This window comes from Rhea americana, unplaced genomic scaffold (assembly GCF_003343005.1).
Source record: "Rhea americana isolate MKP2758 unplaced genomic scaffold, rheAme1 scaffold_75, whole genome shotgun sequence".
Lineage (NCBI taxonomy): Eukaryota > Metazoa > Chordata > Aves > Rheiformes > Rheidae > Rhea > Rhea americana.
In genome coordinates, this window is record NW_028186923.1 from 386,419 (window position 1) to 409,499 (window position 23,081).

The 23,081-nt window shown below is 35.9% G+C and overlaps 1 protein-coding gene across 3 annotated transcripts in view; it reads left to right on the forward strand.

Annotated features, from left to right (window-relative positions):
* Nucleotides 1–12,220: 12,220 nt before the first annotated feature.
* Nucleotides 12,221–23,081, forward strand: part of MBD2 (methyl-CpG binding domain protein 2) — a 29,763-nt gene continuing 18,902 nt past the window's right edge. For 2 of the 3 annotated variants that reach the window (XR_014897908.1, XM_085322156.1), the window contains exons 1-2: nucleotides 12,225–12,379; nucleotides 20,931–21,068. Coding sequence is in view for 2 of the 3 variants with exons in the window: in XM_085322156.1 (XP_085178282.1) it covers nucleotides 12,314–12,379; nucleotides 20,931–21,068 (204 nt within the window). In the remaining variant the exon portion in view is untranslated. Of the gene's footprint in view, nucleotides 12,380–20,930; nucleotides 21,069–23,081 lie in introns of all 3 variants that reach the window. The other variant, XM_085322157.1, reaches the window with a different exon arrangement.

The following is a 23,081-nucleotide window of genomic DNA, read 5'->3' on the forward strand; positions in this document are numbered from 1 at the left end:
TGTCGGTGCCCCCCCGCCGCTCCCGTCAGGGGCCGGTGGCCGGGGGGGGGCTGTCGGTGCCCCCCCGCCGCTCCCGTCAGGGGCCGGTGGCCGGGGGGGGGCTGTCGGTGCCCCCGCCCGCCGCTCCCGTCAGGGGCCGGTGGCCGGGGGCTGGGTGTTGGTGCTCTCCCGCCGCCGGCGCTGGGCAGCCCGGGGAGAGGCAGCCGGAGGCCGGGGCTCCCCGCCGGGGCGTGCGGAGGCGCCCCGGGCAGGCCGCCGTGCCCCACGCCCTGTGCGGTGATGCTCCGCGTTTCCCCGCCGCCAAGCAGGCGACTGCCAGCGCAAGGCTGGGCTCAGAGCAGCTCCGAAGCTAGCAGAGCTGCTCTGGAGCCCCTCAGCTTGCTTTGGGAGAGGAGTACTGGTACTGCTGCCTGTCATAGCCCTCCTGAGCTTGAAAAACAAACAACTGCATTTAACTTGTCAGACTTACTATAACTTGTACTTGAGATGACCTATCAGTATAGTCAGGGTACTGAGGGGAAAAAGTGCTGAGTTCATTGAGAAGCTTACCATTAGTAAGAGGAGCTGAAATTTTAGCAAARTTGATGTGAAAATCAGAAAAGTCTGTACATATTACAATAAAATCAAGAGAAGCAACAGCAACCTAGTTATGTTTCACCCTCATGCTTGCTTTCAGAAACTGGAAAAAAATATTTCTTTTCTCCATGCAGAAGTAAAATAAATTCTGAAGTCTTGCTCTTAGGCCATGCTTCTGTAAGTCCAGCTTGCTGCGCACCAGAGGAAGCTTTCTTTTGCAACGGCTAACCTCTTACCCACAGCACCTCTATTTATAGCTCTMTATATATCTGATGAACCGCACCTGAAACCTCTCCCAAACGTTACTGTTTCCGAGCAGAGCTAGCAGTCTCCTTTTGTCTCAGTGAAAGGATTCAGTCTTTCTGCTGTCCAGTGGGAGGACTGAGAATTCATGCGTGCTCCCTCTCAGATACCAGTTAATGGAAAAGTCGGTTTCTGTCAATGTTGAATGTGGCATCATTTGATCCATCACGTGTTGCTGCTAAACAAAATTGAACATCTGACAAAGGGATCCCTGAATGTGGAGGAGGAGGAACATTGGTTTTCTAGAGGCTTTTGAATAAATCCAATTGAAAACTTTTKAAGACAAGTTCTGTTTATCGCTGTTTTTCTTTTGCCGCCTTTGTCTGACTAGCACTACCAACCGTATGCTAATATTGTGGCAGATGATTGGGTAGCATCTGGCATCGCTGTCTGCATCTTTGCATCTGCCTTTCCTTGCTTCAATGCTGCCTTATGAAGCTTGTCTGAAAGATTAAACTTGAGTCTACAATTTGAATCTTGTTTTCTGGAYGCGTCCTGGTTTACTGCAGATTGTTAAACTGAATCTTCTGCATAGGATTACTGTTTTCAGATTTAATCATCAGACTTTTTTCTTAAGACAGAATCACTGCTGAATTTAATAGAATATATTTAATGCAGGAAAAACTAAATAACCTTAAAAGTTTGCTCAAAATGACCTCCTTTAAAAACACTGAACTCAGTCACATGTCTGTATCATCAAAATGTAGGAATGTCAGTATTTTGCGTTTTTTAGGTTCTCGATTAAAATATAAAAATAATGGTAAAATGCAGTAAGTTCTAATACTGCCAGGTTTTAGTTCTTCTTGTGTAAAGAATGATATGTGACCTCAATAAGTTCACTGAGACACTTTACTCAGCTCATTGAAAACCTGGCGTTTGTGTTTTTATGATTTCTTAGGAGGACTAGAAAAAAAATAAGGGATYGGACAAAGCTTCATTTACTGTCATGGTCTAAATACAGATTGGTAATTAAGAGGAACTCTTGCAAGACTAATACCTATTCCTGACTTTCATTTTCAAACTTTTCTTGATCACAGTTGCTTTATGGCTTTATGGAATTTTAGCATATCGTGTTTTAGGAAGATATGAATCATATAGAATAAAACACTTTTAGTAGTTTCTGGTAGATGTCATTTGCCTCTTCTTGAGATATAATCATCAGTGCTACTGACCTTCATAATTATCATATAAAAGCTATTAAAATATGGGTGGGGTGGAAATACTTTGCAAGTRCTATGCTAGATCAAAACAGCTTTTGAGGTTAGCACCTTATGTATAATGATTTGTGCCTTCATCCTTCTGATTTTGCTGCTGTTGCCAAAAATCCTTTTAAGAAATTCTTTAACGCACTTTTTGTTTAAGATGCAAGACTGTAATCTGCTCATCACTGACTCCAGAATTCTGTCTTTTTTATGTGGGAAAGTGGTAGAAATAAATGTTTCAAATTTTAGAACGCCTTCCAGCATGGTTAGCAGTGATGCAGATCTTCTGCCAAACAACCACAAAATTGAAGCTAAGAACTTACCAGGCAACTCATAGCTCAGAGTTTGTTGATTTCACTACAGATTACAGGTTTGCAAAAATAAGTAGTCATTTATGTGACTATAACATAACTTCTGTTCAGTCACAGGGCTACTTCTGCACAACCAAAGTGAAACAAATAAAAATGGTTTTATGGCTTCAGGCAGGACTGGCATAGGAAWTTTWTTTTTTTTTTCTTTCCATTCTGTTAYAGCTATGAGGCAGATTTCAGCATTGCTATATTTAAAACAAATGAAAATCTGTTTTGATCCCGTAAGTAGAGCGGGCCAAATGCATTCAGAAGACTTATGTTGCTCTTGCTCCTTTTTTTTTTTGAATGTCAGTAAAAACTATGTTGCTAAAATATGCAACTGGGCACAAAGTGGGATCTAGTTGGTATGCCTAATGCAGACTAGAATTCCCTGGAAGCTGGCATAGTCAAGATTTGGCATAACCTTTTGAAGAATAATATAACATTTTTTTTGGCAATTTTAGGACAATGATGAAAATGTGCATTGCATTTTAAGTGTGTACATCTCCAGAATAACTCACTTTAACTTTCAATTCCTTGATTTTATGTTAGCAGTCAGAAAAAATAATTTTCATATATGWCTTGATTTGAGGATAGTAGGCTAGCACAGGTGACACCAGGGATCTGACTTGACTTGCAGAACTTTGATTAATGGCAATGGAGAAAAAGCTTATTTTTTTATAGCTGAGTTTGATGGAGAAAAATATAGTTAGTAATATGAATTTACTTGATCTAGAGAATGTTGCATTAAAAACCATGATACTGAGCGCAGGACAAAGGCAAAAGCAGCACAGTGTTCTCAGAATAGGTATTTCTTAGGATTTAATCCACACATCAGATAACTTTCTGAAAGGTTATAAATACAATATATCTGTGTTGCTGTGCCTGTAGCTAGAGTGTGTATTATAATGAATACAAATGTTCTGATTCCATAACCAGGAATACACTTTGTTACAATGATAGAGATTGAAGTAAGGAAGATAACGATGRTGCTGACACAAAATAGTGTTCTCTTGAATTGGTTTGAAATACTCGGCCACTGCCAAGGGTATACATGATCTTTTCTAGCTTAAAGAAGATATGAAGTCTGTTRATGACCATCTTGTCTCTACTATAAAGCGAAAGATCAGCTTACRGCAAAGGTGAGCTGGAAAGTAATTTTTGTTCATCCTTTTCCTAGGATGTCCTTTATGTCATCCCCGTATTTGCARTAGAATAACCTGAGAGCATTGTTTCACTTCCTTTAAACAAAATGTTGCAAAGTAATGCTAGAAGGCWGTATCTTGTCCATAAGGGTATTCATCTTGATTCTTATTTTAAATCGAGTTCCTGTGCGCGTGTGAACCTTACTTCCATTTTGACATAACTGTTGTTCTCTTAATGTAATAAAAAATTATCTGCAGAATTGTTTCTTCCTTAAGAAAATTTCTGTTTCTGACTCTACCAGTAACTTATTTCTGTAAGTTCTTACTCTATTGTAAATTGACACAGTTTCTTTTTTTGTCTTTCTTTCTTTTTTTTAATGTGGTGTTTGTTCGGTGCACTATGAGGTAGGGGGTGCTGCTGTCCTATCCAAAGGCTCCATARTGCTTCAAAAGTCCTGTAAAAGTCTGAGTAAAGAAATTCTAACATACGTATCTCAACTTCTGCTTTAATGACTTCTTTCTCTCAGTAAAATTCCCTAGGGTATATAATCCCTAGCATTTCTTAATTCTGGCATGAAATTGCTTCTTTTAGAACAACAGCAACTTAATATTCTGTTTTGATGCATTTGTTCTTCGTGGGAAAAAGGCAAACAAGAACTCCTATCTCTTTTCTAGACAAGACTTAAAAAGCCAAGTAGTTTGACACCACTTTCAATGGATTCCCATAGGCTGTTAAGTTTGATTACAGAAGCTTTTCCAGTGTAGGTATACCCATGGGGCAAACAGACATCTCTTTGAAGTTTGTTTTGTGGTTTGACACTAAGATAAGTGCCAGAGAGTTTCCAGTGACAAGAGGATTATTTTAATTCTGTGCTCTCTCTCTCTTTTTTCCCTGGAGGGAGACCTTTACCTAGGTGTTCAGAAGCAAATGAGACATAACTTCATAACTAAAGCTCCTGGAGCCTGAACTGGACCTGTGTTATACATAGGCATGTTGTTTTTAGTTTGCTTTTTTTGTTTGTTTTGTTTTGTTTGTTTCTGAAGGTAATTAGACCATAGGACAAGTTCTATTAGTGAGCTCTAAATCTTGGAAATCTGTTTCAGCTTCTTCTCAATAAAAAAATTGCCAGCATTAGCAGCTTATTAAATTATTTGTGCTGCCTGCTCCCATTATATTTTTTCTGCAGTGCACCTAGTTTATATGATGACCTTAATTTAGCAGAATTTTGAGTTACCATCTTGTTCTTCTAATCTCTTCTGAAACTTTGTATCTTTTCTCCTTCACTGCTCACAATTGCACTGCTTTTCCAATCTTAAATGAAAACCAAAGTAAGGACAATGRTGATAAAAAAATGAGTTACCATAACCTTTGGTTTTTTTGCATAGACTTTCTCTGATCATCTTTAGCTTTTAGTTTTAGTGTTYGGGGTGTCTTTTTTTATTGCCTTCTGGAAGGAGAAACTAAAACCTCAGATTGGTCCTGTTAGAAATCTACTGCAGTACAGATTATATGCTGCTTACCCAGTTGACCAAGGAAGTCCATGACAGATAAAGTTATACCTGGAGTAATATACTCAGGTTTCTGTTTAGACAAAGGTGGTCTAATCTTTTCAGTGCTGCAGGCTGCCTGACAGTTTGGGGGCATCTTTACTAGTGTCATATAGTAAGAAAATTTCAGGCAATACATTGCTGTGCTTGTGAAGAGCAGAACAGCCTTGTATAGCAGGAGAGTGCTGCTGCTGCAGCGATACTCTACTTTCACCAAGCTGCTGGAAGTCTCAGTGAAGCACTTGTTTCTGTTCCCTTGGTTTTCCATGGCTAAGTTAGCTTGCATTGCTCCCTGAAAATGAATAGTAATGATCTCTGCTACTTAAGTTTGGTGCAATGTGGGCAATGCTGGCTGTACCACATTGGCAAAGAGGGTCTTCATATGTAAAATATATTTAATTTTCTTTATAGTGATGAATTAATCACTGTACTGAGTAACAATGTTTATTATCAAGTCATATGGTAACACTTTGATCTTATTACCCAAGGACACAATGAATGAGTCCTCTGTCTCAGTAAGGCGGCCCTTCAAGCTGTTTTTCTTAGGAAACATAGAAATGGAAAAAGCAAAGCTAAAATATTTTCAGAAATAGAAGATTAAATAAAGATCTAGAAAATAGCCTTTTAAAGTTCACCAGTATCAATTGCTATTGAAGATTTAGTGTGGCAATATAAACTCTATGTAGCATTGTGTTAAAAATTGTGTTGTTGCAAGGGAGATCAGACAATCAAGTTCTGAACTTACACCATTCATGTAGCGACTCTTTACCAAATCTTTGAATGTCTTAGAATATATGTTGGAGTACTTGCAATCAAATCTTTCAGAAAGGACCTTTTTCAATGATTGTAGACCAGTTTTTATTTCCTGGTCTACCTTGTACTCTCAGAGGTCAGCTACAYAGGAGGCTTTAATAAGCAGCTGTTTGGTATTAGGTATGCTTGAACATAAGATCAAAAAGCTAATCTTATTGTAGGCTTTCTGTGGTCTTATTTATTATTACATTGTGAAATGCTCAGATGTATTTTCAGTCTCCTTACTTTCCTGAGCTTCATTCCCATATCACAGAGGGGAGTGATTGGTAGAAGTACTTTGCCTTGCTCTACCTCTTTTAAGTAGCCGAATCAAAGTGTCTTTAATCAGATGTGCCTTTTCAAAGGTGTTTAGCATTGTTCTTCCATTGGTATCTGACTTTTCATCATTCCTGTAGGTCAGACTACAGCCTGTCAGGTTGAACCCTCAGAAAACAGGAGCTATACAGCTGTTGGCTGCCTTTGGAAAACTGGTGTGACTGACTTGCTTAAATTGACCCTGCAGTGCTTTAATAAAAGAGAGGAAGTGCTAAATTAAAGGAGTGTTATTTTAATTTGAAAGAGCTCACCTCTTTCTTCAATTTCTTCTTATTTTGGCCACTGCTGGAAAACTGAGAAGCTAGAGCTGGGAAAAAAAAAAATAAAAAAATAAATAAAGACATTTTTAACTCAGATGAGCTGTTTTTCCTGCTATCATCTGCTGTTGAGCATCTAGTTTGCTCTGGTTGAAAGTTTTCCCCAAAGTCTGTTTGATGGGGAGGGCCAGCATGTAAAAAGTGCAATACAAATGAAGCAATTTGCGAAAWTTTTTTTTGGAAAGCAGCTGAAAACAGAAATGTCTGCCTACATTAAGATTATTTTTTTTAATAAGTTGAGCTACTATCTTGCCTGTAAACTTGTGCATTTTGAGTTGGGAAAGGAGGACAAATAGGGAAGTATCAGGCAGGTTTTGTTGTACAACAAAAGTCAAGGTAGCTTCTGTGTGCATTAATTGACATGTTCTACTGTTCTGCTGGAAACATCTRAAAAAGTGTCTTTATTAATGAAGTTCTTGCAACACGTTTTAACATAATCACTTTCAACCCATTAAGAACTTCAATTTGTATAGTAAGTGAATTTACACAAGCATATAGCTGGTGGAGGGTTGTKTTCTCCATTAAATCTTGTATAATGTGATTCGAGGCTTGATAACATTATTGAATGAATAGTTTTTAGATTTGTTGCAGATGTTGCCTCTTTTGAGGTGTACTGATTTTTCTTAATTGGTTACACTGAAATAAAAACTTGTACAGCATTTAACTTGACAAGGTAAAGTTTGACTATTGCAGTGGTTATATGTATCTCAAGTATGAAAGAACTAAGTTTTCTATTTGAATACACTATATATTACATTTCTATTTGGGGAAAAACATGGAAACTTTTAACTGAAGCTAACTAGTTAAAAAAGCTTATAGAATGTTAACTATCTTGTGTAAGTTTAGGTAAGGCTAAATATTTGTAACTCATTAGAATAACAATCTTAGAACAATCTACGGTGTAAGATGTGTTTGGAGATATTTCTGTGTGATTCCACATTTATCTTGCAATTTTAAATTGTCTCAAAGTTCAGTCATGCTATAATTTAGTCAAACCAGAAGCTCCTGTGTGGCACAACACCCTGAAAGAACTCTTTCACTGCCTTCTTGTTGCATGAAAGAAGTCAGTGTAAAATTAAGGAATGTCCAGAACATATGGATGAGGGCAAGTTTTACTGTTTTCCTCCATATCTGCGTAATTTTTCATTGAAATAATGTACTGATCCATGTTTCTGACTTTGCTAGCAGTTTAAATTTTAGAATGTTTGAACTCAAAGCAAAACATTTTAAAAAAATCTTTTACAGCAAATTTGAGTTTGAAGTCCAAGACTTCTTCAACATCCTTTTCAGTTTGACTTCTAGGATATCTCCTTCATCCAGGGATCCTTCTCAAAGCAAACAAAGCATAAAACCCCTCTTTTTGTCCTTCTTTCCAACTGAAAAGCAAGTTTGAACTTAAGCTTGGTTTTAACTCCCCCTTTAAGAAAAATAAAAATAAAAAAAAAAACAGAAAATACTGTTTCCTAGTTTCATCGAAGATATGGAAGTAGAAGTCTCGTCTGTAGGCACACTGGTTTAAATAGACTCTGTAATGTCACCTTTTCTATTAGTGCATACTAATGATTTAACAAATGTTCAGATAAAACCTCTGCACATAACCCTTCTATTTGACTTTTACACAGTGGAACTTTATGTGCAGGTAAGAGAAGTGAGACAACTAGAGAGTAAAGATAATCTGGAAATGATTCAGAAATTAATCTCTTTATTGGCTTGACCGCCTACATTTTCAAAGTAGAAAAAATACAAAATACTGATTCTTTGAAACCAAAGAGGAAGCCAATATGTGTTTTGTTTGCCTCCTACTGAGGTTAAGTAAGACTTATACACCATATATTTTCTCCATCTCCATATTTCTATATCGCGTGAACTTTTAGAAACTTAAAAGTGTATAACAGTTAAGGATAGGGAGGTTAGTGGTAAATGAAATCAGTTGAAATTGATAGGTTGCATAGTAGATTTCAGTAGATTTTAAGAGATTGCACCAAAATAATGTGCTGAGTTAACCAGGAGGAATGGTGCTCAATCTGTTGGACTTCAGTGAAGTTCACTTTCTATTGGGTGTCGTTAGATATTATTGAAGCTGGAGAAGAATGGAAAATATGAAATGGTTAAGGTGTGGATTGAAGAGGAAACGATAGTAGGTTATTGTAAAACAATAGCCTCTTTGCTGTAGGAAGTTACTAATGGAACTGCACAACTGATATTCTTAGAACTTATCTGATATTAATATTTATTAAATTGGATGCGCAAGTGGTATGTGCTATGCATCCTCAGCAAGTTTCGTATCTAGGACATCATTAGAACAAGTGAGGATCAGAGAATACTCTCGAGGAACTGGATGACTTTGAACATAAGGGAATTATTTAGGATGAAAATAATAGGGAATTAGAGAAGTGCATAGAAGACAATGCTTTTAGGGTCTATGAACAAGAATCTCTGCTTTTTGACAGAGAGGGCAGAAGGTTGTTTAACTGTTTGGAAGGAAAAGATGTATTGGCAACAATATGAATGCAGCAGGATGCAACTGAGACATTTCTGGGGAGACAGGGGAGTGCTAATGTGATAGCTTGAGTCAGTGACATTTGGAAAAGGGATGGAACTACGCGAGTGAACAGCGGAATTCGAAACTAGTCCAGAATAGGTCCCTGACTGAAGTTGGGAAGCAAAGCTCAAGCTGAGAGATTCCTCTCAGTAAATACATCTGCCTTTTTAGTTTGTTCTGTTCATATCAAGTCAAGGACAGCTGCAGCAAGTTAATTTCATTCTTCACAATGGTATGGGCAAACATTAAAACAAAAGGTATGGATAGGTTACCAAACACACTTTATTTTCAAACAAACAAACAAAAAAACAACCTATTTTCAATTGTTTCTTTCCTGTGAGACTGGCCACTTTGTAAAATGATGTTTTTCAAAGTGTGTACTCTTTTCTTGGATTTTTTTAACTTTTTTTTTAATCACATCTTAAAAATATGGTTCTTATTAACAGTGAAATCAAGATGAAAATAAATATTTTGCTGATGGATTACAGCCTGTCACTACTAATAGTTTCACTATTAACTTAAATGGTAGATTTTGTACTGTGGATTGAAATAGCTTTTGATGGCAACCCTGCCAATGATCCATGCAGACATGAATTAGGAATATTGGATCGTGTTCTTTTGTTTGCTTTTAGATTAATAATAGTAATAAAAAAGATACTAGAAGCATAAATAACAGAATTGAAAGGTATTGGATGCATTAATAAAATTTGTTTGTGAATTCTGTTTCCAGWGTTCTACATGAAGAATTTTTAGTGAAGCTAGGCTGATAGCTGCCCAGTGCTGAAATTTGGATTTACTCAAGGTATATGTGAGGTGTTTCTCTCTAAAGGAGCTGAAGAGGAAAACTAGTAAGAAGAGTACTTTCTTGATGAGACTGTTAATTCCTTACAGAACAAAAGAAGGTGATGGTGTAGGAAAAATGAAAGAATGAAATGAAACCTTATTTCTTCTTTGGTACAAAAATCAGTATAGAGTAGAAGATGCAGTTGTCGAACTTTTATATCCTTTTACTGGTTATTTAGCTATTGGCTAAAATGACTGAGTGCATACATGTTTTAATTAAAAAGAATTTGGGAACAGAAAACATAAACACTGACTTCAGGGTTTGCTTATAGTCATTCTTTTTTCCTTTTCGTTTTATGTTTTATGTTCATGGGAAGGTAATTCACGACAGGACACTTTATTTAGGAAAGTCAACCCTTCCACTCCGTTGTTGGAAAACGGGAACATTTGGCTAGGCAGCCAGTAATTCTTGACAAAGTTTTATCTTGAACTTTTCTCAAATGAGTGCCTGAGAAGACAGATGAGAGACAAAGTGTGTGATTATTTTAATGGGAAATTAGTTACCATGCAAGGGACTTGCTCTTTGACCTTCAGCACAGAATCTTTCCTACTGTTAGCAAGCTAGGGCACTAATTTCCACTATTTAAAATAAAACTAAAGTGTGTTGTATTTAGTTTGGTGTATAGCATAGTTTCAATTCTCTGCCTAATGAGAAATGGAGTAGAGTTGGGTGGGCCAAAATAGTTCCCCCCCTCTTCCCACCTCCGTCCTTGAGGAGATTAGCTTCAGATTGCAGTCTGTTTTAAGGGTGTATTTTTTTTTTCTCCCACTCTTTACCTCTTGTTAATTATCTTTCTGTGTGTCTGGATTGATTTAAATAGCTTTTTAAAATGTTTGTCTTAATTTTTTTCCCCAGAATTCAGTACATATTCTTCTTTGTGGAAGTTCCTTGCTTTGAGGTATTTATACATTTGAAAAAAAAAAATCCCACTTCAGAGAAGTGAAGAAGACAAAAATCTTTAGTATCTTTCTGCACAAAGGAAGTGGCCTGAAAAATGCTCTGAGCTCTGTTAATCTTACGGCTTTGAGTAGTCTGGAAGCTTTTGACGTTTGGCTAAATTTGTTGGATAGAAATTTGCATTGGAAATTCAAGTGACTGTTGACTTCCTGTGATGATTATTTTGCTGTTTTCTTGACAACCTGTACTGAGAGGCTATCATAAACTGGTGTTGCAGCCTGAGAGTTTCATATACTATTTCTTGACACTTGTGTTTCTGCCAAACTTTTGGGTCAGGAGGCAGCACTATTGTCCCTTACAGTAGAGGTAACTTTATATAGCTTTTGGTAAATGAGCTGCACACTGGCAGTGACCTGCACACAGGGCATGCAGACTGATTAGTAAGTCCACTTGAAGCTCCTATAAGGTCAGTGGAACTCTTCAGGGATGAAAGACGTGTTCAGTGCTGACTGTGCGTACACGACGTGTGTGTTGCTGTTCTGGCTGCTTGAGACCATAGTGTAGATGAGGGATTAGAAAGTTCTGTAATGTGAAGATTGGTAGAAATAACACTTTATTAGGATAACTGTAAATTGGATATTTGCCTATTATTACTCAAAACATCACCTGGGAATTTGGGGTAAGTGGGAATAGTTCCAAGTGAAGCTGATCTTGGTAAATTTTGTGTAACTAATTTCATCTATTGTGGTGGGATCTACTACTCATATTCACAGTTGCAGCTTTGGATCTGCTTCATATTTTGCATCATCTTGCTTGCTGCTTACTTGCTTATTGCTCAGTTACTTTTCTGGCTTTGCTCACTAGTGTTAGTGACTGAATAGATAAGTGATATTACATCACCTCAAATCTTGGTTCTGTGCTTCTGTTTAATGCTGTGCTCTTTGATAGCTGAGAAAGGTTGCTGTTTAGTTTTGTTTGGCCTTAGCCAGCAATCAGTTTAGACTCTGCCTTTCATCTTTATTTTGTGCAGAGAGATTCCTTCACTTGTGCACAGCCTGACATTTCATTGTACACTACTTATRCTTTAATTTAGTTTAGAATAACTGCTAAGGCAGCTTTCTAGGGTGTCATGTATCCTAGTGTCCATCAGCTTGAGATATAAGTTAAATCTTACACGAAGGATGGGACTGGATATGCAGAGATTGGGCAGGTATACCGTCACTAATCAATGCATCAATGAACATGCCACATGGAGTAAAGATATGGAAACTTCACAGATATCTAACAAGGTATAAAACCTGTTATAAGAAGTCAAGGTTGTATCCTATTGTACAACAAAACATACTAAAGTGTTTTCTTCTTTTTAGTCCAAGTGGTAAGAAGTTCAGAAGCAAGCCTCAATTGGCAAGATACCTGGGAAACACTGTTGATCTCAGCAGTTTTGACTTCAGAACGGGAAAGATGATGCCCAGTAAATTGCAGAAGAACAAACAGAGACTAAGGAATGATTCTCTCAATCAAAATAAGGTTTGTTAGTAAATACTGTGTTTAAGGATATCCTAAAAAATCCTTTCCTATAGTTAATTTAGCAATTTCTTTTCTGCTTAAAGCAGTCTGCTTCCGAGATGTACATGTATGTTTAATTTTTAGTAGTGGTAGATGCAAATTTTTAAATAGAGGGAATGCTCTGCTACTACCAAGAAAATATCAAGGTGAGGTTAAATATGAAAAAAAAGAAGTTTGAGTAATTCAGGAGTTGGCTTATGACTAAAGAGAACAAACTTCAGTGCTAGTCATCTACCTGAATAATATTCTTCTAAATGAGGAGAGTTATGACTTTTAAAACCAGTAGATTCTCCTGTGCAAGTTTTGAAGTTGTTATGTTCATCTTCCTGTTCTGAGCTGAAATAGTTCACATTTTTAATATGTGCCAGGAAGCTTGTTTTCTGAGGCAAGTGTATTTGTCTGTACAAATCTGGGTATCTGTTTATAGTTATGCAGCTAAACAAGGCCAGGTACTTTTTCTGTGTTTATTTCAAGACTGGGCCTTTCTTAATTRATGCAGATTGTTCTTTTATTTATTTATATTTAAAGAACCGTGTAGCCCTGCAAGTGCTGAAGAATACAGCAGCTATACAACAACTTAAAAATATAAGGCTTAAGCATGCAGAAGTGAAAATAATGGCTTTACCATATAGTGAAGCATACATAAGTAAAATAATTGATGTACCATACAGAGTGATGACAAGTGAATTTAATTGCCGCTGAAGATGCTATATTGCTGGACATAATCTAGATATCTAATACAACAGTTCTCATCAGAAGTTTGAAGGGTTTTCTGTAACAGCTTGTAATGTTTCCCTTTTAAAGTGTTTTGTTCTTAGGGATTTCATAACTTACGGTAGTGTGTGAAAACACCTAACAAGTTATAGCCTAGTCCTGTATACTGATGTTTTTTGTCATCTGCCATTTCTAATGTGTGAACCACACATTTCATGCTAATTTCTTTTTATTTAAAGTATGCTTTCATTTTATTTTTAATTTTTTTCTTTCCACAAACATGAGGTTTTCAAATAGTATAACTATGAGGTAGTCTTAGGAAAAGGTTTTTAATTAGGCTTTTTACATAAGCAGAAATTAAAAAAGCTTGGTATATAAAATGTAGATGGAACTATGCTCACTTCATATTACTATGATCTTAGATGTAACTAAATATAAGATTAGAATCTAAATTAATGCTATTTGTTTTTTTTAAGGTAAATAACATTTGTTACTTCTGAGTGATTTAATCTATAATTCATGAGCTTTCAAGAATTTCTTCAATATTCTTGTGTTAGTTAAAAATAGGACCTCAACTTAATCCTGAAGTTTTTATTTTCTTCCACAGATGTTGAAAGAAATTAGTTGTGGTCGTCTTCTAGTCCGCCTTGCAGTTGCACTGCTAGAGGGGCCTTAAGAGAGACTTGCATAGGCAAGTTTGTGTATAAACCTGCTCATATTTTACTAAATGTTTGTTTTTATACAAACAATTTACCACAAATGTTTCTAAATTCTTTGGCACCTCTTATGTTTCAAGAACAAGTATAAAAATGTACTTGAGCCTTCTTTCACAGACATGTCTAGGCAGTTAGATTTATGCATATGGTGGATGGAAATACCATCGTGCCTTTCTTCTRACTTTGAAATTCTCATCATTAGCAGCCTAGAACTCAGTGTCTTCAATGACATATTAATGTCTCCTGGTTTCAACTGGAACCGAGGATATTATATGCTAATAAATGTCTTTGCTTTGCAACATTAATGTGCAACAGTATAAGTGATTTAGAAATACTGTTCTAGCAATATACTTTTCTCCTATCTTAGCATTATGCATTCTTATTGACCTTTCAGTACTGGCAATAAAGGTGATAGGTTGATCTACTGCAGAGCCACAGGAGGAGCTTTGCTTCATCCTACACAAATCTTTTCACTGCTTTCAGTGTAAACATTTTTACATTTCACTTGCAAATTAAGTTATTTGATTTATTTGAAGTGCTTTTGAAGAGACAATGAAATAAGATTGAATAGGAATCCAATAGAAACAGCACATTGCTGTGCTTATAAAAATATGCCTAACAGYTTTTTATCTTGAAAGGAAAACATAGTGTAGACTAATGGTTAAACATACTGTCTGGTTATAAGCGACTCCTTAGATTATAGGATTTGAAAGATCTGGAAATATGTTACTGAGCTTTTAAATGTCTTCTTTCCTTTAATGTCTGGAGCACATTGATACTTCTGGAAATACCTGTCTTTGGAAAGCTAGTGAACTGAAAGGTTTTTTGAAAGCTGTTCATGGAGCATAAAATGCTCTTAATAATGAATAAAATTGCGCAGGGAACATTGATATTCCTGCTGGCTGATATATTACCATAGTTCCCAGAACAGGAAAAGATTTTGTTTTGCGATAGTAAGCAATGTAAAAATGACAGTATGTCTTTGTTTCTGAATGCTGAAATTTTGTAGGTATGCCTATAACTGAATAAGGTGAACTTAATCGCTATCTTAAATGAACCAACCTRTGTCTAGCCATTCAAAATATGTAGTTAGTGTCCTTCATCTGAAATATTCCAAGAATCTCTCAGGAGAGAATTCAGGAGATGTGTTGGTTGTAGATACATTTGTTATTTCATCTATTAGGAGGTAACTGTTGGAAGCTTTTCTTTCCCTTGTTGTGAATGAATCTTATGCATAGGCTGGGTTCTGGTTTGTTGTTTTAAAAAAGAATTTGAATATCAGTCACTTCCTGTACCATGTGATAATTTTTTTCCCATGTACATGTGAAGATATACAGGCTGCTGGAGATAAGTTTAACAAGTTTCTGTACCAAGAAGTGTATTTCTGTGGTTCGAAACTCCATACCACAAATGAGAGACTTCATTTATTTAGAATGAATTCAGAAAACCCAGATGCAACTGTGATTAGTAAGGAAAAAAAGTCAGAAAATAATAAGAGCATGATTACAGTACTTAGGAATGGATCTATTTTTAGTTTAAACAGTTTATCCTAATGGCTGTTTTCTAGTATGTGCCCTTGATTTAAAAAGTATATGAGACCTCTAGGTAAGAGCTGTGGCATTGCAGAAATCCTGGATAGTCTTTGCTTAATAATTGCTTAATAAATATGAAGCTTTATTTTTCTGCATGTATTATAACACATCATTTTTTTTATTATTATTGTAAAGGCTAAACAGCTCTTTAATGTAGCTGAATTTATTTAAGCGCTCACAGTGCCTAAGAGAACCTCTCCCCTTTTGAGGAGGGGAGTTAATGTATTTGGGGTGCTAAGCAAAGTTAAACTTCTCTTTAAGTTAGATTTCAGACCAAAAGAAATCTGGAAATATTTTTCATGACCTGAAATCTCAAGTCTTTGTTCTAGAAATGTTTGCTGAAGCAGTTTTGTCCCCCATGTTGCAGATGCTTCAGTAGTATTGTTGGGTTTTTTTTCAGTTTTAATAGCTATTTTACCACTAATACTGGTGCTACTGCACAAAACGTCCTGGAGGCATGGACTTCAAAGCTTCAAATACTGCTTTGAACTTGATGTCACAAGATCAGGGAATGTAAAGCTTGCAGGATAGGTAAAGTCTATCAAGGTACTGGTACAGATTAAGTTATTTTAGTGTTAGGGTATTTGATTGCTATAATACTTGGGGCAAATTTAAGTACATGATGTTGGCGTTGAGTTCTGGTTGGTGGTTCTGCATACCTTGCTCCCCAGTCCTGCTTCATTATATAAAATGATTTAACATTAGACATACTTTTCCATTGTTAATGGTGAAAAAAATCCGTAGTCTATAATCAGTATCTCAAACTCTCTTAGGGAAAATGAGCCTGCAAGCACATGCGCTGCTAAATAAACATCAGTGTATCCTGGGGAATGGACAAAACTGGAAGGTTTGGACCTCTTTGTAAGACTGTGAATCAAAGCTTGTATATTCTGCCTCAAAGGCATTTAAAAAGAAAATTAGGTTAACTGCTTCTGGGTATTCCCTATTCTTTTTATGGAGTTTAGGGAGGAGAAACAGAGTTCTAGAAAATAAATAACCAGTGAAGGGAGATGGAAGTTCAGCAAGCTCTGAGTAAGTTGAAATGAATTACGTGAATGTTACTTGAAAAGCTAGCATACTTGACAGAAGAGCAGAATCAGAATTATGTTTCTAGATTGAAGCTGGTTTGATCAGAGGATCTATAGCGATGTTCATTGTAGCCCACAGTATGAATTAGGAGAGACTTATTGGAATGGTCCTTGATCTAGCATGCGACACACATTGAAGGCAATGCTCAAAATATCTGAAGGTATTCCTCAAGTAGGGAGGGACTATCTGGATGAAGCAAAACAAGACTGATACATAAACTTATCTAGAAGCTTAGACTCTGATTTTTGCTTTATCTAAAAAGATCCTTGAATTTCTGTACTGTTGAATGGTAATTTCTCAGCATAATTTGAACTAACAAGTGGAATTAGGCAGAAGCGCTCATGTCCTGTTGCTGTTTGCTCTGGCCATGGAAACTCTGCTCACAGCAGTTAGACAGGAATAAACAGTGAGTCAGGGATGGAGCTGAAGATGGAGATCTCTGAAGATATGCTTTTTTTTTTTTTTTTTTTTTTNTTTTTTTTTTTTTGTAAGCACTAGTATTTCAGAAATGGGACTGGTTTCTGACAGTAAGTTTATAAATTAGTTATTAGAAATGATAAATTTTGAATTTCTGAGGGAAACTTCTATTGGAATATAAGCTTTATTATTATTAACCTTATTATATTTTTAATGAGATAACTGCACTACCTGGAAAGGGAAAGAAAAGAAAGAAAGAAAGAAAAAAAGAAAGAAAGAAGGGACCTTTAAAATCCCAAAGTGTATTTAGAGAAGAGGTCAGGGTTCACCTATGTGTTCCAGTATATTTCTTCTGTTGATCTGGAAAGCTGCTTTGGCTCTTATAAGGTGATGAGCGAATCAGTATTACAGAGGGATTCCCAACATACTACAGAGCTTACTTATAGACTAATATATGATTTGAGTCATACTATTGAATTGATAAGAATGTGTATAGTACAGTTGACAAATCAACTTCTTTACCTTCTGAATGAAGAATTCAGGCCTAAAATATTAAATCCATCCTGTCATTTAAGTTGCATTCTGTGGTGCCTAAATAAGTAYGAAGCATTATTCTGCTGCCCCTTCCTATCAAATACATGCCTTGCAATTATATGGAGGAACACCTTATTTTTTCTACCAGGAAGAATTTAATAGTTCAGTGTCATCTTGGAGAGGCTATATAAAGCGGCTCTCCCACTTGCCTCTCCCCTCACCCAAAAGATGAGTTAAATAGTTGGAGGGGGGTAACCATTATGATAACCATTGTGGTTTGTAAGGTTATATCTTGGCATTAAGTGACTTGTCTGCTCTTTTTGATGAAAATTACTTACTATAGAGTACAGAGATGATACTCTCTTTATTGCTAGTTCATAGGCTATTCTTTGTACAAATATAGAAGGAATGACTTCACACTCTTTGTCATCTCCTATCCACCTTGCAGTAACAGAGATATGCTAAAAYACAGGACATTCTGCTGATGGAGAAACTACCCTGTCAGATTCCTAGGAAAGCTCTAAAAGATGGAGACCTACTTTTAAAATAAGAATTTAATCTGAGGCTGATTCTTTGAACAGAAAGGTTATTGCTTAATAAACCTGAGCCTCTAGCCAATTTTTTAATTTCATTTCTATACAGATCATTAGAGAATATCAATCTAATTTCAATTATGTGGAATTCCAGTATGTTTAGCTTAGGAGCTAACAGTTTTTAAACAAGCATGTGCTCTCTGGTTCTTAATACATTCTGTTTTATAAAGTTGGGTAGTCCAAATTATATAGTCTAAACACTGAGGATTTGAAGAGTGAGATTTAATTCACATTTTTAAGCCACAAACTTACTTCTATTTTTTTTTTAAGGGGGGGAGGAGAAGGGGGGAAGAGTATAAGTAGATAATAGGTATGTATGGTACTTATATACTGTATATAATAGCTTTATAAGTAAATCCTAATGAAAAATTCTTTTAACTTGATTCTTGGTACAGTCTAATATTGAAGTTTATTGTGTAACTTTTGAACTATAATCTCACAGCCAATTATAAAACTTTCTTATAGGACCTGAAATATTACATGATATCTTACTTTTCTTCCTTTTGAACATGTAACTAAACTTCTAAAAAGCAAAAGCTTGAACAGCTCTCTTTGTCAAAATTTGGTATGACTTAAACGTTTTAAGTGCTTAGGACTGTCATTCAAAGTAGAAAACGTATTTCTTAATATGGTTCACCAGGAAAATATATGTCTGCTTAAACCTGAGGATATTTGTTTTCATTGTCTCTTTTGTGTGGATATAAGCATATGTGTCTTCTCAGTCACACTCTTCTACACCTTGAAAAAGAAGCCGAGAGACCTTTAGTTGTTAAGAAAACAACAAAGAAATGCAAGAGCAGAAAAGTTTGAAAGACTCTTCAGGACTTTGAGGAGCTGGGATTGCAGACAGAAAGCTGTAAGATGCTGTTGTGCTGTCACAACACTTCAAAGTAGCAGTCTGCTTTTAGATAAAGTGACAGATTTACAAAAGCTGTCATGCTGTTTTGATACTGTTTCCTTGTCTTTCTTTATTAGTCTTGGAGGCTATGGGAAAATTCTCTTTCCTTCGCCCAAATGCTTCCTTTTGGGCTCTTGCTATACAGAGGGATTCAGGCACTAGAAGTATCTCCAACTCGGGCTTACTTCAAACCACACAGCCCTGTTTACTCATGTTTGAATTTGTTCATTGGTAGCGAACATAAATTAAGCTCCAAAGCTTTGATAGTGTTTTTGGTACTAGAAATATGATGCATTTCAATATGGCCTTCCTGTTGCATTAAATATCAAACAAGATCACTTCTGAGGAAGCCAGTATCAGTTTCGTCTGGGACTGGTGTCTTTATGACATTTTGCTAGTGATGAATGGAGGAAGAAGCCTGAAACGTCTATAGGGTTAACTAATGGGAAATACCATAAATTATTTGGTCTAGAAATGTTCCTTCAATACTGAAACTATAAAAATTGCTTCATAARCACTTAGATTAATAATGTTTGCCATTTTATGACTTGTGCTATGTGTATCTATATTCTGTAATCTTACACTTCAGTATCTCTGATTTCCTGTTTTAAAGCCCCCAATCCCTGAAAGTGGAATTTGCTGACTGTTGGATGTCCACATAGAAAAATGGTTTCTGCTTTCCTTTCCCTCAGAGGAGATGTTTCCCTGCATTCTTCCTCTCCCTGCTCCCATCTCTACTTGAATGCTAGCTTTCATAAAATTCATATAAAGAAATTTTCTCAAGACTTTTTAAAAGTTTGTTTGATGTTGGATACAAAGTTCAAAAGCTGCTCAGAGGCAAAACAAAACAGAACAGGCACACAGCAAACTTACAGTTAAGCAAACTTAACTGTAATTACATCTAATAAAGCTTACAAAAAAAATACGATGAAAAATTGTCCTGYTGTCTTCTAGATCAGAATAAATCTGATATGTTTTAGATTTACTTTTTCAACAAAGCAGTTAGAGTAGCCTTTCTAATTTGAACTTGAGTAATAGTTCATGCTAACTATCTTCAAAAATCAGTCTATATAAAGTTTAGTTAAATGACTATTGTCTCTGTTCTCTGTATCTCCCTTATCACATTGTGTTGTGCATGTATATCTAAAATACATGCCTATCTGTCCTTCTGTTGTCCCTCTAGGAATGTCAGATACTTTCTCCAGCAGTTAATTAGAAAAATATGTAGGTCTACAGTGGATCTTCTGTGATTTGAAGTTTGTTCAAGATTATGTTTAAACRGGGAAGCTGTGTACCAATATTTACTCTAGTTTGATGGTTTGAAGGGTTTTTATGTGACAAGATATATTGGAAAAGTGTTATCTATGATGGCTGGGAATCATCAATTCATAAACCTGACTAATTTAACTCTTCCAGTAGAATTTATTGAAGTAGAATAGTTTTAGTTTCTTTCTAGAGTAAATTACTGCACTTAGTTAAGAATTCTTTGATATAGGTGTCACTTAGGAACTTAATGACAAGAGTTGTATAGGCAGTTGCTGAGGTATTTAAGGCTTGGGACTCTGTAAATATAAACCGTTTGCTACAAGCATGTTTTCATGACGCTTCGGAGATTCATTTTGCCACCTGATGGTGAAGCTGTCTCTTTTCAGAATGTAAGTCACTTGCATAAACATGTGTTTTGCCAAAAGGAAAGGTGGACTTTCAAGCAGTCTGATTCTTACAGAGACTAACTGATGAAAGACGGTGAAAATATCTGGAGCCAGTTAAACATTACTTTTTTTTTTCTTTAAAACGGATGACTACAAAGGTTAATTGGATATAGCATTTAAGGGAAATCTTTACTCCCCCCCAAAGTTTCTTTTTTTTTGCAAATAAGTAAAGAGGGCGATTCCAACATTAACATATGAATTCTTTTTGTGTATAACGCTTGTTAATTCACTTTTTTTCTTTTAACAGGGAAAACCAGACTTAAATACAACTTTACCAATCAGACAAACAGCATCAATTTTCAAACAACCAGTCACCAAAGTTACCAATCATCCTAGTAACAAAGTGAGATCTGATCCGCAGCGAGTAACAGAGCAGCCTCGGCAGGTAGGAGTTACTGTATTCCATTGTTACTGCTCAAAGTTGAAACAAGCTGAAAATCTGCTTCGTCTTGGCTGTGCTTCAATTACAAATGAGAATTCCTATCTTGAAGATAACTTATAGAAATGTGTTATAATAATTTTTTTAAAAATACAGAAATAAATCTGTTCATATGGGGATTATTTTTTTTTAATCCAAAACTTCATTCAGATTTGATTATTGTGTTCCGAATGAAACACACTTACATATTCTGCTGTCACAACTGGATGTCAAATATAAGATTTTTTTCACATGCAGCTTCTTCATAGAAGTTTCTATAAAATACATAGTTTGCATCAAGAAACAATATATCTCTTTTAAATACTCATATAGAAGAGCTTTGTGTGAATACAATTGTTTTATTTTGAATCCCTCCTTTTTACTATACTACTACTATAAATACAAAACACAGTAACATAAACTCATTTTATACARGATCTCCTTTAGATGCTTCTCTTTCTATATCAATGACAGTTCACCTCTACATACTGTGCTCTTTGGTTTTGTTTTATATGAGGAGAAGGGAGCAGAGAAGAAAAGGAAATCTAGTGAATGAAGGAATGCTATACTACATAATGTAGCGTATATTGGATTGAGGCATTGTTTTTAAGTCTAACTTGTATCTTTGAGTCATTATAGTGTTGTTACCATCAAATTACATTATTTTCCTAGGAATGCAGGGGTGACAAGAAAATGCAGAAGCATGTTCATAGTTCTATACATTCATATGTCACTAACTTTTAACAACATTTCCTTTGAAACCCAGGCTGTCTCTAATACTGCACTCTCAAACATCTTGAATGCTGTTCTTGTAAGAAATAACATAAGGCATTTAGACTCTGCATCCTCTAAATTCAGGTGAGAAAGAAAAAGAAGAAATATCGAGCCATATTGGATCATCTTGTTGAGATGTCTTTTAGCAAGATTTGAAGGCCTCAGCTAACCTCACTGTTGGTCCCATGAAGTTCAACAGGGGCCGTGTAAGTGTACCGCATTCAGATCTAAAAGATGCATAATTGCATGTGTCTATTGATTCTCTTCACATTCTTTTGGTTTTCCTTTTAAACAACTACACTTTGTATGTCAGGGATTTCCTTTCAGTCATGTCTGCTGAACCAGTAATAATCCCTGAATTATAAGAAAGTTATGGCACCTTTGTGACAGGAGAAATGGATGTCTGGCAATTCATATCTTGATGGATTCCAAACTCTTTCTTGCTTGACTATTTCCTCCCTCTTTTCTTTCCTCTAGAATCTTTCCTTCAAATACTTAATGACTTAAATCTTCTGGAATGCATCCCTTGTCTTTTGAGAATGGACTATTCAGTTGCATAAAGACTTGTAGAATAGGCAATTTTCAAATCCACCTGAGTTAAATCCTTTTCTTATTAAGATAGGTTCTAATAGATCAAGCTACAGCAAGATCTTAAATTAATCATCATCTGCTGATCACTGCTTCAGCATTCTTTTTCAATCAAATTCCATTCTCCTCATTTACATCAGCATCATCTTTGGAAGAGCATACTTAAAACACTAATCTTATTCTGTGTTRACATACTTCATTCAGAAGAGCTGGTACCTCTGCTTTGAATGCAGAAAAATTCATCTTATATATCTAATAGCAAAGCAAATCTTGGTTTATCTTATTCTGTTGCTTTCCTCCAGGTTAGAGTGCTGCTTTAATCTGTTTGAGCAAGTCTGTGATGGTTTTGAGTAGTGATGATCAACTTGGTGGAGACTTGGGAAGGGAGTGAAGAGCTATTTGCAGCTGTTTTATATAAAAACTTCTTGTGTGTTTTCAGYAAAATTTCCATTAAAAACCTGTAACAGAGCAATTTAATGTACATAGCATGCTCTCAGCAACTGCAGCATATCTTCAGCATTGACAGATTTCTTAAATTGTTAGATTTCTTAAACTACTTCAAATGATCTAGTGTCCTTACACACAGATTTCCATTGTACAATTATAGATATTTCTTGT